Source organism: Lithobates pipiens, unplaced genomic scaffold, assembly GCF_037356315.1.
Source record: "Lithobates pipiens isolate NorthernLeopardFrog02 unplaced genomic scaffold, aLitPip1_a1.2 Scaffold_8, whole genome shotgun sequence".
Classification (NCBI taxonomy): Eukaryota; Metazoa; Chordata; class Amphibia; order Anura; family Ranidae; genus Lithobates; species Lithobates pipiens.
In genome coordinates, this window is record NW_027507903.1 from 61,533,797 (window position 1) to 61,554,510 (window position 20,714).

General features: G+C 43.9%; 1 protein-coding gene across 1 annotated transcript in view; it reads left to right on the forward strand.

The window, feature by feature from the left end:
* The window catches only part of TRPM7 (transient receptor potential cation channel subfamily M member 7), a 177,420-nt gene that overhangs the window by 76,656 nt on the left and 80,050 nt on the right, over positions 1-20,714 (forward strand). The window contains 2 exon segments of the mRNA XM_077473924.1: positions 2,084-2,212; positions 13,618-13,941. Of these exon segments, the coding sequence (XP_077330050.1) occupies positions 2,084-2,212; positions 13,618-13,941 (453 nt within the window).

The following is a 20,714-nucleotide window of genomic DNA, read 5'->3' on the forward strand; positions in this document are numbered from 1 at the left end:
TAGGGTGTTGGTCTCCCTGGACACGAAAAAAGCATTTGAATAACCTTACCTTTTTCTGATACTTGCCAAATTACTGTAAAACGATTGGCTGCCATTAGTGCTGTTAGGAGATGCAAGCCTTATTGCGTTCTTTTGTCATGTTGTTAACACTGTTTAAGCCCTGAAGAAAGGGGAGACTTTTTCCCCAAAATACTTTGGCTGTATCTGCTGATCTTAACCAATAAATGTTTCAAAGTCCTTTTAAGTGAACTTTTATACCAGGTGCTGCTCCGTACATGTCCAAGACTCCTTATATTTCTTCATATATAGTTCTAATATTGTCAGCACACAGAAAATTGATTTCTAGATACTATGCTTCCCTAAATCAGACCAAAGCCAATGCCTGTCATCCTTTTAGAGATGGTTGGCATGCTCTTATATCTGAGCTTTCAGAGGAACCTTGCAGTGAAGTGCTGACTTTATATTTGGATACGATTTACATTCTCCAAAGGTAAAATTATACCAGTGAAATCTACACCAAGCATTATACTCCCGCCAGACTATATAAAATGAGAAAGAGAGATAATCCAATTTGTCATAAGTGTCGGAAAGCTGAGGGGTCCTTCATCTCTATGGTTTGGAAGTGTGGCAAGGGTTGGGCCTTTTTTGTTGAAAGTTACATATTGTGTTGCAGATAAATTTAGACTTCCATATGTATGCAACCCATTAGAATGCTTAGTTGGCATTATTGAAATGACTGTCCTGGATAGCACAACAAAAATATCTCTTAGATTTCTTTATTTTTATGCAAAAAAACTATTAAAATGTATATACACAGACTAAAAGACTGGAGCAAAACAATTTAAAAGAGAAGTATGGGAATAAAACAAATAAATAAAAAAAAAAGTGTACATGCCTAGGTGAATGCAGCATCAGTCCCCCGTCACTTCTAAGACCAAGAATCGAATAATCACATTACCACCGATCGCTCAGTTCTCAGTCTTCAGTGAGCAGTGACTGTCGATCACCATCTCTCCGCTCTGCCCCTCCAGCGCTCATTGCAGTGCCAGGCTGTTGCAGTAAGTGGCTGTCACAGCAGTTTAATTGATAAAGAAATATCAATAGTACAATACACACAATAACTGGATCGTTTTATTAATGATGCATAGTGATGGATACTGGATATGTTACTGTAAAATGGTGATCCATATAACAATTGTATGTACAAGTGAATGGGCCGCCCTATGCATGACATGTGGAAAACATGTGTGAATCGCACCTTAAAGTGGTTGTAAACCCTTACAACACACTTTGACCTACAGGTAAGCCTAGATTAAGGCTTACCTGTAGGTCCAAGAAATATCTCCTAAACCTACACGGTTTAGGAGATATTTGCCGAAAGACAGGCACCGCTGTCTACGGCGCATGCGCACTGAGCGCGGCACCCGTCAACGGCGATATGCCGCGCGTGGCGGCTCCCGTGCGCATGCGTGGGAGTGACGTCATCGCAGCTTCGCCGAATGACAGCGGCGAGACCCACCGAGAAGATGGATGAGCCGGACTACAGGGGACAGCGGTGACATAGCTGGCTCCTGTGTCAGGTAAGTGACACATAATGGACTACTATGCGATGCATAGTAGTCCATTTTGCTTTACCTTTGCAGGGAATGAAAGAGGGAGTAAACCCATCAGGGTTTACTTCCTCTTTAAGAATCGGTATGAGGAACCCACTTTCTGGCTAAGCAGTATGTGAACAAGGCCTAAAACACAAATCTATAAAATAATAAAAATTGGCTAAGGAGCTGATGGTGTTAACTAGGGCTGAGCAGGTTTAACCAATTGTTAATAAAATGCAAAGTAGACACAAACAAAAAAAGTAAGGTTGCTTTAACTGATCTTCAAACGGGGGGCACATAGAGAAGGCAGGATACGTACCCCAACAATGCTGGCTCTCAGTAAACACAAATAGGAATGGATTTTATTTTAAGTACAAGGATTGTCTCATTTGTTGCCAAAACAATGAATAGTTGTGTATTATTATTTTTTATTTTATTATATTGACTTTTTTATCCTGATATTGGTTAAATATTTTTTTTCCTTACAGTTATTCTATTTGGCATTTCTCATGCTTTTTACATTTGTTGTTTTGGTGAAGATGGGACACTTGCCCTCTCCTCAGGAGTGGCTTGTTATTGCTTACATTTTTACATATGCAATTGAAAAGATACGAGAGGTTAGTGCACTTCACTTTTAACCTGTGCTTATGATTTTGCTTAGTTTTAACAAAAAGTATAGAATGTTTTATGCAAATTCAGTTTTGAAAGCCTTACATTGTATTTCTTCTTTTTGTTACTGCCTGCATGATTTTTTACAGTGTAGCATATTGTGATTTTCAAAAGTTCTGTCCCTATATTGTACTGTGAAAGTTTTTTTTATTACAAACCTTGGACAAGACATAGCAGCAGTGTCTAAGACAGGGTTTCTGAACTAGGGTTCAGTGAGGAGTGCCCAGAGATTCCACCACAATCCACCAATCAATCACAGGCAGCTGACAGGTAGATCGCATCCCCACTGCTGACACTCTATCACTTCCAGCATGCAGAGTGGTGCAGGCAAGCAAGGAGTGTCTCTGCTATTCCCTGTTTGCCCCTTGTCTCCGGCTGTCCATCCCAGGTGCTATAATGTGACATCACATTGGATGGAGGGGAGAGGAGTACCATCAGGGAACAGAGCGCCAGAACCAGAACTATTAAAGCCTCTTCCACATAGAAATGCCAGCATGTTGATGTGAAAAATAGGGAAATACAGTCAGTAAAAATCCAACACATTTTTGCAGGGGAAAGGAGTACATCATTATCCAATCAAAACCCAAATTCCACCAATTTTATGCATATTAAAAATACGTAGTAACAAGTTGTTTGTTGCCCACCGAGCATAAAATCTAGCAGGGTAAACAAAAAGAATGCTTGTGTAAATACATATACAGTGCCTTGAAAAAGTATTCACACCCCCTTAAATTTTCCACATTTTGTCATGTTGCAACCAAAAACGTAAATGTATTTTATTGGGATTTTATGTGATGGACTAACACAAAGTGGCACATAATTGTGAAGTGGAAGGAAAATGATAAATGGTTTCCAAATTTTTTACAAACAAATATCTGAAAAGTGTGGCGTGCATTTGTATTCCGCTCCCCTGAGTCAGTATTTTTTAGAACCACCTTTCACTGCAATTATCTCACAGAGCACTGTTCAATCTATCGTCTGAAAATGGAAAGAGGGTGGCACAACTGTAAACCTAACAAGACATGGCCGTCCACCTAACCTTGCCGACGTTCCCTACCCCTGACCTAAATTGACAGGCAGGGCAAGGAGAGCAATAATCAGACACAGCAAAGAGTTATTTATTAACGCCTTCCAAGCCACAATGATAGGGACCACTGGTTTCTTCCATGACCGAAGGATTATTTTACATGCATAATACAGGAGCAGGGTAAGTAGTATACAAATCACCTTTTTGGGTTCCAACGGGTCCACCAGTCCCAACAAACAGATGGCTATGGTAGATCTGATGGTAATCATTGTAACTGACTTGACACAGTCCATAACCTCTGCCCAAAACAGCTGGATCGGTGTGCAATGCCAGAATATGTGCAGAAAACCTGCCCCAGGGGTAGATCACCTCCAACAGTTTGAGGAATGCGCTGAAAAGATTCTCGCAAGTTTAGCTGGAGTGTAATATATTCTATGAAGAAATTTGGTTTGTATCAGGTGATCCCATGCTGACACCAGTCTAGAAAAGGTTCTACACATTGTTTCAGTCATCACTATCAAGCTGCGGGAAGTCTGACAACCGGGCAGTGCAACAGAAAGGCCAGAACCTTAGTAGTATCTATAAATAGTGGTTTATAAACAGACAGGACTTTAGGGAGGTCTTAGCCTCTAAACAAGGATTCCAGATCACCAACCCACACATCTATGTTAGAGAACACAATTTGAGCAGAAAGAAGCGTGCCTAATCTGGAGTTAGGGAAATAAGTGCGAATTAGGGAGCAGGAACCTGCATTTAAGCTCCTCAAGCGTCAACAGCACCCCATTACTGACTACTGAGCCCACTGTCCTGATCCCATATCATGTCTAAATAATGGGGTCAGAATAGGAGAGAAACTGAGGCAAGTGGGGATTATGCCACAATGGTGTACAGGGAGACGCCACACTTCTTGGAGTTCAGCTTTCCTGATCAGTTCCTATGCCTTAATGACAGATCGCATAGACCCATAAGGGGATAAGTGGTCCCCGTACTGCAGAACCATGGAGGGCTTTGACACGAACTGCCCCGAGCGTCGGAGGTAAAGTGGCAATATTTTTAGCGCCACTATTCGGTCCCTAGTGGGGGTGGTTTTAACCCCCCCCCTCACTAGCAGTCGAAAAGGGGTTAAATTCACCCACAAACTGCTGTCGGAGCGGCATTTTGCTGACGGTATCACAGAGCTGCCCCATTGATTTCAGTGGGGAGCAGCGGTGGAGGAGCAGTGAGTTCACTGCTCCAAAGAAGCTGCTGGCAGGACTGCTTTTCTGATGCCCTGCCAGCGCACCGAGGGCTTTCACACTGGAGTGAAGGGCGACATTTTTTTCAGGCGCTATTTTTAGCGCTGTGGCGCCTGAAAAACGCTGGCAGTGTAAAAGGGGTCTAAATGGGACAATGCCTCGTAGGATCCTACAATTGCAACTTCCAGTGATACTGAGGCATCATCATCAAGCTGTGTTAACCACCTGTGGGTAAAGACTAATTGTCCTGCTAAGACGTACCTAGTAAAATTGGGTACCACCACCCCCCCTTCTTTCCAGGGCTGCTGCAGTACTTGTAATCTAAGACCGAGTGCCCCCCCCCCCCAAAGAAAATCCAAAACGACCCTGTCAATTGCCTGGAAAATAGTCTTGGGGATCCAAACTAGTGAGTTTCTGAAAATGTATAAAAATAGGGGGGAGAAATTCAATTTTTAACAAATAAATTTTACCAATCGGGGAAAAAAAAGCACGTTACGCCAGACTTGCGTACGGTGTTTAACCATTTCCCGCCCGGCCGTCATTTTGCTATAGGTGTTTCAGTGATCCTGATAAGCTGCGATTGCGCACATCGCGGCGATCGGTGGTGTAGTGTGTCAGTCTGACATACCGTATCACCGATCTCGGTAAAGAGCCTCTGACGGAGGCTCTTTACCAGATGGGGGGCTATCACGATGTAAACAGGAAGAGTTATTTATTGGCTTTTCATGACTCGCATCTGAAATATTGTTTATCAGCCCAACCCCCCCCCTCACCCCACGGATGCCCACCCAGGACCAACAGGGATGCTGCCAGGACCACCAGGGATGCCCAAAAAGGATCCCCAACAGGTATGCCACCCTAGACCACCAGGGATATGCCAATCAGTGCACATTAATGTCTGCCAGTGGCAGTGCCATCAGTGATGTCTCAGTGCAATCTGTCAGTGCCTATCAGTGCCACCATAAGTACCAATGAGTGCAGCCTTTCAGTGACCATCATCAGTGCCACAGAGGTGATCAAATACCACCAAAAGAAAGCTCTGTTTGTGGGAACAAAATTATAAAATTTTTGTTTGGGTATAGTGCTACATGAACGCGCAATTGTCATTTAAAAAGTGACAGTGGTGAACTCTGAAAATTGGCATAGGCAGGAAGGAGGGCAAGTGCCTGGTATTGAAGTGCTTAAGGGTCCGCAGTATTGAAAAATACATTTGAGACACATACTGCAGAGTGTGGCACCACATCCCAATTATATTGAGCAAAAAAAAAAGGGGGGAAAGGAAAAATACAAAACTGCCTTTTAAGGTTGACACTATAATCCCAATAGGAAAGGAAAGGGTCTCTACTAGGGTCGTCTCGATACCACTTTTTTAAGACCGATACTTTTTTTTTCAAGTACTCGCCGATACCGATTACCAATACTTTTATTTAATGTCATGTGACAGTTTTCAAATCACAATACAGATTAGGTGGTACTGATATGCAGCACTAATGGGCACCGATTAAGCAGCACTGATAGGATTAGGTGGCACTGAAATGCAGAAGTGATGAGCACTGACTACTAATGGTTGGCTTTGAAGGATGGCTGGCACTGATGGGCGGCACGTATTGGCATTTATGGACACTGATGGGCAGGCACTGAAATGTTATGAGGAAAGGCTGCCTGCGATGCCCTTCTTGGTACTCCTTGCACTCCAATGCATAATAAGAAGCAGCGGCCATCTTGTTACACCCAGCCCAAACTATATGGGCTGGGTGTAACAAGATGTCCGCTGCTGGCTTACTGCGGCTGGGTGCAGGTTGTACCAAGATGGGCGTTGGGGTGTCCAACTGCTGACGTTGACGCGGAGTGCCACTTCCGTTGTTCCGACTGCTGATTTCCGGTTGTCGCCTAATCTGATGAAACACTGCTTCTCCCAGGTATCAGATCAGGCATCGGGAGCATTTGTTCGAGTACAAGTACTCTCCCAAATGCTCGGTATCAGTACCGATACTGGTATCGGGACAACCATAGTCTCTCTACATTTATAATAAAATATCAAAATGTATTAAATCACATTAAAAAACATGTAAAAAGGGAGAGTACATAGACAGACATGTCTGGTGAAGTGTCCCATATAAATAGAATAGGCTGAACATAGGAAACCGTATAGATGGCCTATAGAGTAATATCAGTGTAGTCTAAGCCCTTGTACACACAGTCGGAGATTCCGACAACCAAATCCATCGGATTTTGTCCGAGGGATTTTGTCCGAAACTGTTGCATACACATGGTCGGACAAAGTTGTCGGAAAATCCGATGTGATTACGTTATTTCGTTACGACGGGACTACGTTCACGCTAGTAGCCAATAGCTTTGGTGTAGGAATTTGATCTGAGCATGCGTGGCACTTTGTCCGATCGGAATTCTCTACACATGATCGGAGTATGTCTGATCGGAGCATTTTGTCGGAAAATTTTACCAACAAGTTGGAAAACTTGGTCCGTCAGATACTCCGACGGAAACAGTCCGATGTAGACCACACGCAGTCGGAATATCCGACAAAACGGTCCGATCGGACACATTCCGTCGGAATCTCCGACCGTGTGTACAATGGCTAAGAAGATCCCTTCTGACTGAAGGCCGAACTACTGGATTTAAAGTATCCGCGCCAATGAATCACGATGCGTTTCTCTAATAGCTTCTTCAGGAGATCCCATTGGTACTAGGGGTACATTATAATTAATATTTATCTCCATGTACTATCTATAGATAATTGTGACTAATTATTACATATTATTGGAGACCATTATTTCAACTATATGATCAATTCATTTAAAAAATGTATACAAAATTTGAGAAATGGCATTATCCACATTACTTTGAAACAAAAGAACATAAACCTTAAAAGAAAACAAATTCTCAATATATTTCAGATTTCTGATATACATACCGTGGTTAAAAAAGCCTCCAGAGAACACAGGGCATCCAATTTGTGGAACAATGCACCATAAAGGAAAAGAGGGAAGAGAGAAAGGGGGAGGGGGGACAAAAAAATGGGCAAAAGAAGATTAAAGGAGAAAAGGACCGGCTCCAAAAGAAAAGATCACACAGCCTATTGAGGGGCCTTAGCCATTGATGATAGTCTGGCAAAAAGTTAAAATTAAATAAAAATGTTTATAAACCTAACACATCAAGGGTATTTATATATTTTGTTTGACTTATCATTATTATATTTAACTATATTATTTAAATTCACATAACCCCCAATGTACAAATGAGAGCATATTTGTTTATTTAAAGGGGAGTTCTATATTGGAAGAGCACTGAGTTTTTTTTAGCCACGGTATGTATATCAGAAATCTGAAACATATTGAGAATTTTTGTTTATTTTTCTTTTAATGTTTATGTTCTTTTCTTTCAAAGTAATGTGGATAATGCTATTTCTCAAATTTTGTAGAAATTTCGAAAATAAATTGATCATATTGTTGAAATAATGGTCTCTAATAATATGTAACAATTAGTCACAATTATGTATAGATAGTACATGGAGATAAGTATTCATTATAATGTACCCCCTAGTACCAATAGGATCTCCTGATTGACAAAATGTGTAGTGATTCATTGGTGCTGATACTGTGAATCTGGTAGTTCGTCCTTCAGTCAGAAGGGATCTTCTTAGCCCTTGTACACACGGTCAGACATTCCGATGGACAATGTCCGATAGGACCGTGTTGTGGGATAATCCGACAGTGTGTGGGCTCCATCGACTGACCAAGTTTTCCAGCTGGGCTATAAAATTTTCCGACAACATGATCCGATCGGACTTTGTCCGATCATGTGTAGAGAATTCCGATCGGACAAAGTGCCACACATGCTCAGATCAAATTCCTAGACCAGTGATGGCGAACCTTGGCACCCCAGATGTTTTGGAACTACATTTCCCATGATGCTCCACTACACTGCAGAGTGCCAGAGCATCATGGGAAATGTAGTTCCAAAACATCTGGGGTGCCAAGGTTCGCCATCACTGTCCTAGACCAAAGCTATTGGCTACTAGCCTGAACGTAGTCCCGTCCTAACGAAATAACGTCATCACGTTAAGTACGATCAGATTTTCTGACAACTTTGTCCGACTGTGTGTACGACTGTGTGAACAAAATTCGACGGATTTGGTTGTCGGAATGTCCGACCGTGTGTACAAGGGCTTAGACTACATTGGCTACTCTACAGGCCATCTATATGGTTTCCTATGTTCAGCCTATCCTATCTATATGGGACATTGTGCCAATCAGACATGCCTATGTACTCTCCCTTTTTAAATTTTTATTTTTTTATCTGATTTAATGCATTTTGATATTTTATTATAATGTGAGACCCTTTCTTTTCCTATAGGGATTATAGTGGCAACCTTAAGTCTGTTTTCTAATTTTCTTTTCCCGGTTTGCAGTATTGAAGTAACGTTTAGGAGGATAAAGTTCAAGGCTGTGATATGGTTGAGCCCTAATATTACTCCTTATCAACCCACTGAAGTGGGCAGCCCATCAGGGCCCTCGGGATCAGGGAAGGAACCTTTAACGGCAAAACATGTAACTTTCCCCAATTAACTTTCCCCAAAATTTGGAAAATGTGTCTAACATGGATAATGCTGAGTCTAAGGACATCTTGTGGTCCAACAGGAAGAGTACCATAACATTGGCATATAATGCCATTTTCTCCTCCAGCACACCCACCTGGATCCCCTTCACTCCAGAAGACATACGCAAGGCAACCGCCAGGGGTTCTATCAGCAAGGTAAATATGACTGGAGAAATAACAGACAGCCCTGACGTGTCCCCCCGTTTATCAGGAAAAATTCAGAGACCATCCCATTAAGCTTAACCGCCACTACTGGGGCACTATACAATAATTTAATCCATCCAAAAGTAGGGCCAAAACCAAACTGCTATAGTACTTCCTTCATATAGTTCCAGTCTACGGAATCAAAGGCCTTTTCTAAGTCTAGAAGGAACAGGATTCCCCCTGTGGTAATATCAGGGCCCAACTGTAAAAGAGTATATACTCTTCTCAGATTAATATCATTGGCCTTGCCCAGCAATAACCCAGTTTTGGTCTTCAGAAACTAGATGGAAAATAACCACCATGAGTCTATTGGCCAGCATTTTCGTGATGATATTAAAATCTACATTTAGTAATGATATTGACTGGTACAACACACAATGCAGGGGGTCTTTGACTGGCTTGGCTATAAGAACAATCTTACCTTCTTATAGGGAGGCAGGTAGATGGCCCATCTTAAAACACTTGATAAAGGGCCAACAAACGTGGTGAGTGTTAATTTTAAATACTGTCTTTACCACTCAATTGGAAGCCCATCTGGGCTGGTGCCTTTCGGTTCAGAAATTAGCTTACTGGCTTCAATAGTGCCAGGTGATCTCATTTCAAGTAGGATGGAATAGGAGAATACAATGCTGCATAAAAGGAGACAAAGGCATTAAGGACTTCCTCCCGAGAGGACACCAGTGGCCCAGAGGTTGAGTAAATACAAGAGATAACAGTGGAAACATAACTATCAGCCACCAGCATTGCCAATAAGCATCCATTTTTATCACCTTGTCCAAATACATGTTCCGCCTTGCGGGTACTAGCTTTCTTCTCACCTATCGTATCTCTGTCAATAAGTGAGATGAAGGGGAATCGGCATATGTCTGAGCACAGACCTGCTCCTGCAAAACCACTGTATCATGTCTATGCTGGGTCCTAGTGGCTTTAATGGCTGATTATATACCCCTCCCCTAACAGTCCCTTTTAAAAGCATCCCATGTCACTTGCAGGGTGGATGAACCCTCATTAATTTGCTAACATGATTGTAAGGGTGATTGAATGACACCACCAACCAACGGTCAAAACCACCCTGGTGAAAGCCTTCATGATCCCCGAGACCTGGACTCTGCCAGTCGCAACCCAATCTGGAGTGGAGAATGATCAGATAAGACCCCCGAAATGAGGCCTCCTGTATCAGCGGCAACAAATCTGAACAGAAGAACACTGAATCAATTCTGGGGGAGGAAGCATGTACCAAAGACAAGTGAGAGTCACTATTAAGATGTGGATTCTTCCACCGCCATAATTGGGTCAGTCCTGCAGGGGAGGCTCAGTGTACAAACTCCAGATTCTGAGTGCACTGTGGGTTAGAGGTGTCCAACGTATAATCAAGGATATTATTCAAATCCCCAGCCATTAGTATTTTTAGAGGAGCATAGGGGGCCAATTTATTAAGCAACTTGTATAAAAGCACACTAGTAAGGGGGGGGGGGGGGGTTATATTCACTCACCAAGGCCATACGATGAGCATGGACTTCCAAGATCGTATCGCCCCCCACATATCTCCCACCAGGATCTGTGAAAACCATCTCAACAGTGCAAGGCACTGATTTGTTTAGAAGGATCGCTACCTTTCTGGCGTAAGTGGCATGTAGGGCTCATTGACTCCACATTCGTTTAGGGACAAAATTTTATTCGCCAGGGGATGAGTCTCCTGGAGAAACATATGAGGGCGATGTGAGAGCAAGTATTTAAGCACTAGGGCTATTTTAAACTTTGAATTCAAAACCCTGGCATTCCAGGAGATAAGTTTAACTTTTGTACTAATGGGTGCAATTCCAAAAGGTCACAAGATTGGGATCTAACCACAGTATATGAGTCAGGAGTCATACATTGCCCCATACAGTTCTGTGCTACAAATAACCATGCATTTTCCATACATACATTGAAAAAATGTGAAGAAGCAAAAAAAAAAAAAAAGGCCCAGCCTTCTCCATGCTGTAGTGCATACAAAAACAAAAAACAAAAACAAAAAACGGGTAGAAAGAGAAAACAAAAGAACAGAGTCTGAGTCCAAGAAACATGTCCCTGTCCCCTCAGCTTAATTGAACAAAGCCAAGGGACGTCATACCCAATAAACAGTCGGGTCAAGGTCTAAAAAAATGGGCCCAACTGGGGGGCGGGGGAGAAAAGCTCCTAAACATGTGCTTGTACTGTACCGGATACTGTGCAAGTCCCAAAGGGTATTGGATGGCTCGGGTAGAAGTCCGCGATCTGACGGCAGCAGCTTACTAAGCAGAATTCCACTCAGTACACAGGTCCTCCCACATGGACATCCAGTTCCGCCCCCTCCTTTATGGATTTCTTTAAAATGTCTGGATACATTGGAGACATTTCTCACATTAGTATTTATACTGTCACAGAAATGTTCTCCAATGTGTAATGTGTGCACGGTGGATCCGACATACTGTAGATTACGTGTTGTACATCAAATTAAATATACAACATATAGAACATAGCCTGATCCACAAATAATATATTGTTGGCTTTTATACTTTCCCCCAGTCACAGAGCAGGTAAAATTATTGCGTGTGATATTTGTTTATGTACAGCCCCAATTTAAAAAAAAAATTGGGTTGGGATGCTGTGTGAAATCTACATAAAATGAAATGATCTGCAAATCGCTCATAAACCCATATTTTATTCACAATAGAAAACCAAATGTTTAAACAGAGAAAATTACTTTTTTTTTTAAGAAAAGAAGGTAATTTTGAAACTGATGGCAGAAACAGGTTTCAAAAAAGTGGGGAAAGGGAACAAAAAGCTGGCAAAGTGGCACTAACGAGAAGAAGCAGGAAAAATATTTTGCAACTAATTAGGTTAATTGGCAACAGGACAGTAACATGAGTCGGTATAAAAAGGCATCTTAGAGAGCCAGAGTGTCTAGGAAGAAAAGATTGCCAGAGGTTCATCAATCTGTGAAAAGCCGCATCTAAAAACTGTCAAATGGTGGCAGAATAATGTTCCTCAACATAAGATTGCAATGACTTTAAATATATCATCATCTACAGTACATAATATGTAAGATTTCCAAGAATCTGGAGAAATCTTTGTGCAAGGAACAAGGCTGAAATGCAATATCTTCAGGCCCTCAGATGGCACTGCATTAAAAATGGGATTGATTCTATGATGGACATCAGGGCATTGTCTCAGCAATACTTCCAAAAAAATCAGTCTATGAACACGGTTTGCTGTGCCATCCAAGAGTGCAAATTAAATCTCTATCATGTAAAGAAGAAGCCTTCTCTGAATATGATCCAGAAACACTGTCATCTTCTCTGGGCCAAAGGTCATTTAAAATTGTCTGTTGCAAAGTGGAAAACTGTTCTGTGACCATACAAATAGAAATTGATGTTCTTTTTGGCAACAGTGAGGGCCACATTCACCAGACTAAAGAGGAGGGTGACATTCTGGCTTATCAGTGCCCAGTTCAAAAGCCTGCATCTCTGATGGTATGAAGTGCATTCGTGAAATGAGCAGCTTGCACATATGGAAAAGGCACCATCAATGCTGAAAGATATATCCAGGTTTTAGAGTAGCATATGCTCCCATCCAGACAATATATTTTTGAGGGAAGGCCTTGCATATTTCCGCAGGACAATGCTAAACCTGTGACATCATCATGGCTTTGTAATAGAAGTGTCCAGGTGCTTAACTGGCCTTTCGGCAGTCCAGACCTTTCACCAGTTGAAACTATTTATCTCAACTTGAAACAAAGCATATAACAAAGAAGACCTAGAAACTGTTCAGCAGTTTGAATTTTATATCAGACAAGAATTGGAAAATATTTCTCTCCCAAAACTCCAGTAACTGGTCTCCTCCATTCCCAGACATTTACAGAGTGTTGTTCAAAGAGGTAAACATGGCTTTGTCTCAACTTTTTTGAGATGCGTTGCTACCATCAATTTTAAAATGACCCTATTTTTCCTTAAAATGGTGCATTTTCTTAGTTGAAACATTTGATATGTCTTCTATTGTGAATAAAGTGTTTTGTATTTTAACTGAAAATATACATTTCATAAACCACATATCGCGTAATGAAGAAATCAAGAATGCCATTCTTTTAATTGTATAGGTCTTCTACTTTTAGATAATATATATGTTTTGTTATGTTATTTTTTAAATACAGTGTGTGTAGAAGATTTTGATTGGTTCAGCAATTAATCTGAGTGATAAAAATATTTTGGTGATTATTTTTTGCGTGATTTGCTTTGTGTTTCTATTGCAGATATTTATGTCTGAAGCTGGGAAAATTAACCAGAAAATAAAAGTGTGGTTTGGTGATTATTTTAATATTACGGATACAATCGCCATCGTTACTTTCTTTGTTGGGTGTGGACTAAGGCTTGCATCATACAAGTACGATGCTGCAATACCGTTAGACCTTGATTCAAGCCACAATGCAACTGAAAAGGCGCCTCCATATGGTCATGTTTTACTCAGTGGAAGGTTAATTTACTGTCTCAATATCATATTTTGGTACGTCAGGCTACTTGATTTTTTGGCTGTCAATCAGCAGGCTGGACCCTATGTCATGATGATTGGAAAAATGGTAAGTTAATGTGTTAAGGTGATATTTAAAAAGCCTTTATTTTTTGTTACACTGTTGGCAAAGGGTAATTTGTATGCAAATCCCTATCTGTAAATGTAAAGTGAATATAATTATCTTTCTTTTTTTTTTTTTTTTTTTTATACACGTGTTAAAACAGTGGATTGTTGGTGGAATGCTGTAGCTCCTGCAGATCTTTCCTCCAGCTCAGGTCTGTAGCAAAGTATGGACCTTCAGTACTGGAGCTAGAGGAAGTATCAGTGGACTACAAGTGCGGTGACATCACTGCACTTGTGCTCTATTGAGAACTACAGTCCTATTTGCCACACCAGTTTAAATGTAGTGTTTTTTTTATGCTCAACTGTCAGTCAATAAATAATGCAATTGTGTGGGGTCAGAGCCATACCAAATTCCAATTTGTAGTCGGTGCAAAGAAGAATCCTTAGGTTCTGTATGGAGATGGGTTTGAGGGTGATGGACTGTGAATTCTGACCATGTTTTATGTTACAGCCTAAATATAGGTGTAACATGATCAGAAACTCAGACTTGGCATTTTAGTCTTTTTATTTTTTTTATTTTTTTTTTCAGCGATTGAGGCACACTGCTTGATACTGAAGAAATGTATGATTTTACTGTCTCCTACAAGAGAAATGGACACTAGGCACACAAAAGCCCAACCTATTTGAGACTATACCTGCTCCTATGGTGTCTTCAGAGTGGATCTGTTTTCTTGAGCTCAGTGTTTTTTCTATTTGAAGAGTTTCATAACCGATATTGAAAATCCAGTTAGCAAAGGAGCAGTTTTCCCAGTTAAGATACTGCTGTTCCTTCTGTGACAGTCCTGAAGCCGGTAGTGACACCTGTCTCTGTTCCAATTTTGTCTGACCCTGTCTCTGAAGACTTGTGTGTTGTGAGTGGACAGTCAATTAAAAATCACATATATTTTCCAGTTCATTTTGTATACTGGTGTCTTCTGTGATGGTTGTATAGGCAGGAACTACATTGTCTTTGTTCCAGATCACTGGAGTGGTTAGTGCTTTTTAAACTTTCATCATCAGGTCTCTGTGTCTCAGGTCTGCAAGGCTACAAACCTGGTTTTCTGTCCACACATGCTCTAAATTTTCCAAGGTTGATGTATGAGCTTCTGCAGATGGTAGTTTAGAAAAAGTTCTTCAAGTGACTCTTTTAATGCCCTTGTTTTCCATTTCTAATGTGCGTGTTTTTTCATATCGGGCTAGTTCACTTGTGTTCTGATGTGTCCACCCTTCTGTTTGGACTGCTTTTGGCCATCCCTTGGGTGCTTAATAATAAAGCTGTGTCGCTCAGTGGAGAATAGAGAACATCATTTTTTCTTATGTTCGTTGACAGACACGACTCCTTTAAATGTTGACCGTAGGGTTATCACGCCACCTTCAGGAGAGGACTAGGCAGAACATGTAAAAACAGCAAGACTGTATAGCTCCGCCCAGGGGGTGGTCCCTCTGGCTATAACCCCTCAGCCTGCTTCCTGCAGCTCAGTTTTTTTCTGCCTAGTGAAGAAGGACCTGGCTCCCTGAGGGGACCATTGGTCCTGGGAATTTTTTTTTATTTTGATTTTTTTTCCACAAAATTTTGATCCTGTGATCTACTATCAACAGCCTGCTGGGTGACAGACTGGATAATATAGATCCTTGTAGTCTCCCCAACCAGGCCATCGAGCGTGAGCAGCCCCTAGCTACGCGATGAGTCAGCCACGTCATGCCCCTTCTGCTCTAGGGGCAGCCGGTGAGCTATATGCTCCGGGGCACACATGACCGGGCTACTGCTGTCTATGTCACAATGGGCCGTGGCCAGCAGCCACCCCATACTGGTCGGGTAATGGGTCTGTGATGGAATGCGTCCAGCTATTCCGACTGGATGGGTAAGTACAGCTCTCCCTGCCTCGGCAGGATAGAGCAGCTGGACATTCCCTGGGAGGTCGATTAGGGGGTCTCTCACTCTCCCATTCCTCTCTCCCTATCCCTCTTTTCCCTCCTCCCCCTGCAGGGGCTTCTACATGATTGGGCATGAGGTGCGGTGTATGTACCTGGGCCGGGGGTCCTCCGGGGGGGCTCTGAACCTTGGTAGGGTCTGCGCTGTCTGTTTGGGTCCATTCGTTGTCTTTCTGCCCCTTTTCTCTGCCTGTGAGGTGCCTCTGTAGAATTTACCTCAGAATGTGCTGCCGCCATTTTCCGGCGGCCTCCGCCATTTTCCTGTGTTTTTTTTTTTTGCACAGCATGGCTGTCAGCCATTTTCCAAAGGTCCGTCGGCCATTTTCTTGTAGCCCCAGCGCAGTTTTCCCTCCAGTGCTCGGTCGTTTTACCTCAGAACAGACTAGACACAGAACACAGAGGTAAGCGGCAGCACAGAGCAGCGCTCGGTCAGGGTGGTGAGTCCTGTGGTTGGGCCCCTCAGTTTGTGAGCAGCTAGGAGGGTGGGATTGTGTACCTTGCCCTAAGTCCCCAAGTGTACAGACGAGATGGGTCAGCATGGCGTCAGAAGCTGGCGCTCCTTCCCCAGACATCCCTGTAATTGCAACCGGCTCACCTGCAAACAATGCAGTGCCTATGGACACTTTGTTGGCGGTCCTGGAAACATTTGTTGCCAAGGAGGCGGCGTGTGGGCGCAAGGGGGATAAAAAAACGCCCCTGCCCCCCCTCCTCTGGGGATGCTCTGATTCAGACTCTGGCCCTGCGGTGACTGGCGGCCCCCTGTTCTGACGTGTCAGAAGATGCAGACCAGGACCATTCGGACAGTGAGGATGATTCCGTGTCTGGGTCAGCGCAGGAAAAAGCGCTAGTTGTAGCACTTGTCACCGCTGTGAGGGATACCCTGAAGATACAGGATGCACCAGGATCTTCTGCTGAGGTGTCGGGTCCTTTTGGGTTCCATAAACCGACCTGTGCACCTAAGGTGTTTCCGTATTTGACTTATTTTATTAAGTTCATCTACAAGGAATGGGGAAGCCTGTAACAGGCCTTTTCAGTCCCAAGGCAAATGGTGGTGCGTTACCTCTTTGAGGAGAGCCTCTTTAAAAAATGGACGGCTCCTCCATTGACTCCCGGTATCCAGGTTGGATAAAGTAACCACGATTCTGGTATAAGGGGCTCCTGCATTCAAGGATCCTACCGACAGGAGAGCCTAGGCAGTGGCCGGGTCCATGTTTACGGTAGTGGGGTCAGCATTACGACCTGTACTGGCCACGGCCTTGGTGTCGCAGGCGCTTACTGAGTGGGCAGAGTTATTGCACTGTGAATTGGAGAAGCATCAGTCTCCCTCAGTCTACGTAGAATTGGTAGATCAGTCGGTGCATGGCCTTAAGCATGTCTGTGATGCGGCCCTGGATACAGACCCCCTGCTCTCTAGAGCATCGGTATCAGCAGTGGTGCTACGCCACCAGATTTGGCTAAAATGCTTTTTTTTGCCCTCCTTTTCCAATTAGAAACTGCTTTTTCGCCCACCCGGGTCGACAGGTAAGCGCTCCCAGTCCGTCAAGGTGTCTGCTGATGAACAAAAGCGCCCCTGGTTTCGCAAGCCGAACAAGTTTGCGAGCAAAAATAATACCGCATGAAGGTTTTCCCCCACCTGACACTCGGGTGGGGGTTGCCTTCGGGAGTTTGCAGCTTGGTGGACCTCACTGCTGTCCGACCAATGGGTCTGCGAACTGGTTTCATCGGACTACAAGATAGTTTTTTTTTTTTTTTTTCTTGCCCACCAAACATATTTTTTCCCTCCAACATACCTTTACTCCGGGCTCCGGGAAGCCCTGTTAGGGGCAGTAAAGGACCTGCTACTATGCAGGATGATAGTGCCTATTCTGAAGCTGGAAAGGTTTCAGGGATTCTGCTTCAATCTGTAGTCCCCAAAAAGGAAGGGGTACGTCCTATCCTGGACTCAAAAGCCCTCAACTGCTTTCTGAAAGTACAAAGATTCAGGATGGGGTCAGTTCGCTCAGTGGTTGCTGCACTCCATCAGGGGAACTTCCTGGCATCTCTGGATATCCAGGACTTGTATTATACCCATATGCCTCAGGCATTAGAGGTTTCTGCAATTTGCAGTTGGGGAAGAGCACTACCAATTCGTAGCTCTCCCTTTTGGCCTGGCGCCAGCACCCGAGTCTTTACCAAAGTGTTGGCTCCAATTCTGGCGCTGTTAAGGCAATGGGGGTCACAATCATGGGTTACCTAGACGACCTCCTTCTGAGAACAGCTTCTGCCTCAGAATTAAAGGAGGATGTGGCAATCGCCATGCAAACTCTACAGGCGTTTGGTTGGCTGCTGAACCTAAAAAAGTCTATGTTCGTGCCAACTAAACGCCTGGAGTACCTGAGCTTACTGCTGGACTCCGTGGAAGCGAGAGTTTTTCTCCCTTCAGACAAGCTGCAGACTCTCCGAGCCCCGGTGAAGCTGTTGATGAACCGCAGGTGGTCATCGCTTAGCTTCTGCATGCGAGTTCTGGGACTCATGATAGCCTCCTTCGAGACAGTACAGTACTCCCAATTTCACACCGAGTATTGCAGAAGGAGATCCTGTCAAAATGGGACAAATCTCCGTTATCCCTGGATCGTCAGATTCGTGTGAGCCAGTTAGTCAGGGATTCTTTTCTCTGGTGGCTGAGGTCTCTGGCCCTTCGGTCCGGGAGATCATTCCTTCCTCTTCATTGGACGGTGATCAAAACAGACGCCAGCTTGACCAGTTTGGGGGGAGTGCTGGGGGTACAGTCGACCCAGGGCCTTTGGTCGCGGGAAGAATCCCAGCTGCCGATCAATGTGCTCGAACTTCGGGCGATCAGGCTATGCCTCTCCACATGGTTAACGAGGCTACAGGGGCGTCCGATCAGGACCCAGACAGACAACGCTACGGCGGTGGCATATGTCAACCATCAAGTAGGAACAAGGAGCTCAGCCACAGCACGGGAGGTTGCTCACATCCTCCAGTGGGCAGCACGTGTCGGCCATATACATCCCGTGCTTGGAAAACTGGCAGACGGACTACCTAAGTCGCCAGATGCTGGACCCAGGAGAATGGTCATTGCATCCAGAGGTATTCCGGCTACTTTGCCTGTGATGGGGCACACCAGATGTGGATCTCTTGGCCTCTCGGCTCAATCGAAAGGTGCAGAGGTTTGTATCCAGGGCAAGAGACCCCTAGGCGGACGCGTCAGACACGGTGGCTCCATGGGGTCAGTATCGGCTGATTTAAGCCTTTCCCCCACTCAAACTGTTACCACATCTGCTATGCAGAATGAAGGCCGAGGGGATTCCAGTAATACTGATTGCCCCAGATTGGCCTCGGTGTCCCTAGTACGCCTGGTGGCAGATATTCCGTGGTGGTTGTTGATGCGAGAAGAACTCCTATCTCAAGGTCCGATATTCCAACGCTGGTTTTAACTGCATGGCTGTTTAAAAATCAGGTACTAAAGGACCGAGGTCTGTCGGACTCGGTAATTTCCACTATACTAAGGGCACAGAAATCTTCTTCTTGGAAGATTTACCATCATACGTGGAGGGCCTACATCTCCATGTGTGACGAGATGGGGTGGCGTCCACGCACTTATTAGGTTTCCAGGATCCTGCTGTTTTTACAGCGAGGAGTGGATCAGAAACTTGCCTTAAGCACCATCAAGGGACAGATATCAGCCTTGGCTGTCTTTTTTTCCAACGCCCCTTGGCGTTTCACTCATTGGTAAGCACCTTTTAGGGTTCGACATGTAGTCCCACCGGTCCGACAACCCCTACCTCCGTGGGATCTGATCCTGGTGCTATCGGCGCTTTAGAAACTGCCATTTGAGAACATCAGGGAGATTCCCTTGTTAACTCTTTGCCAGAAAGTTGTCTTTCTAGTGGCTATTACATCTGCCAGGAGGGTTTCTGAGTTTGCGACCTTGTCTTGGTTATCCACAAGGATAAGGCGGTGCTACGTCCACAACCCTCTTTTCTTCCAAAGGTGGTTTTCTGCATTCCATCTCAATGAGGAAATTGTATTACCATTCCTTTGTCCTAAGCCGACACATCCGAAAGAAGTTGCCCTACTTTCCCTGGACGTTGTCCGGCTCTGAGGGGTATATATGTCTGTTACGGCTCCCTTCCGGAAGTCAGACTCTGTTTGTTTCAGTGACTGGTCCGAAAAAAGGTCTGGCGGTCTCATCGACCACCATTTCCCGGTGGATCAGACAGATCGTGGTCCAGGCTTACGCCTTGAAGGGGCAGGTGCTCCCCTTTCTTGTCACGCCCCATTCCACCAAAGCAATCGGGACTTCCTGGGCTTTCCGACATCAAGCGCCTGTCTCCCAGTTGTGTAAGGTGGCGACTTGGTCATCCGTTCACACTTTCACAAAATTCTACAAAGTTGATGTAAGCGCATCTTTGGATGCTTGCTTTGGCCACAAAGTTTTTTGCAGGCGGCTGTGTAAATTTGCAATTTACACTTTAAAAAAAAAAAGTTAAAATTTTGTTGTAAACGCATTTTTGATGCATACGTTAGCCGCAAGTTCTGGTGCGGCTGTTTCAGATGATAGCTCCTCCATTGAGGCGTTACTCTGGTTGATGGTGAAGTTATGTTTTTGCTGTTTACACCCCTTATTTTGACACTGCTTGGGGATGTCCCTACGGTCAAGATTTAAAGGAGCTATATCTGTCAATGAACGAAAGAGAAAATAGGATTTTTGGAATCACCGTAAAATCCTTTTCTCTGAAGTTCATTGATGGACACAGCACCTACTCCTATTTTACGTTGTATTGCTTGTTGATGTACTGAGCC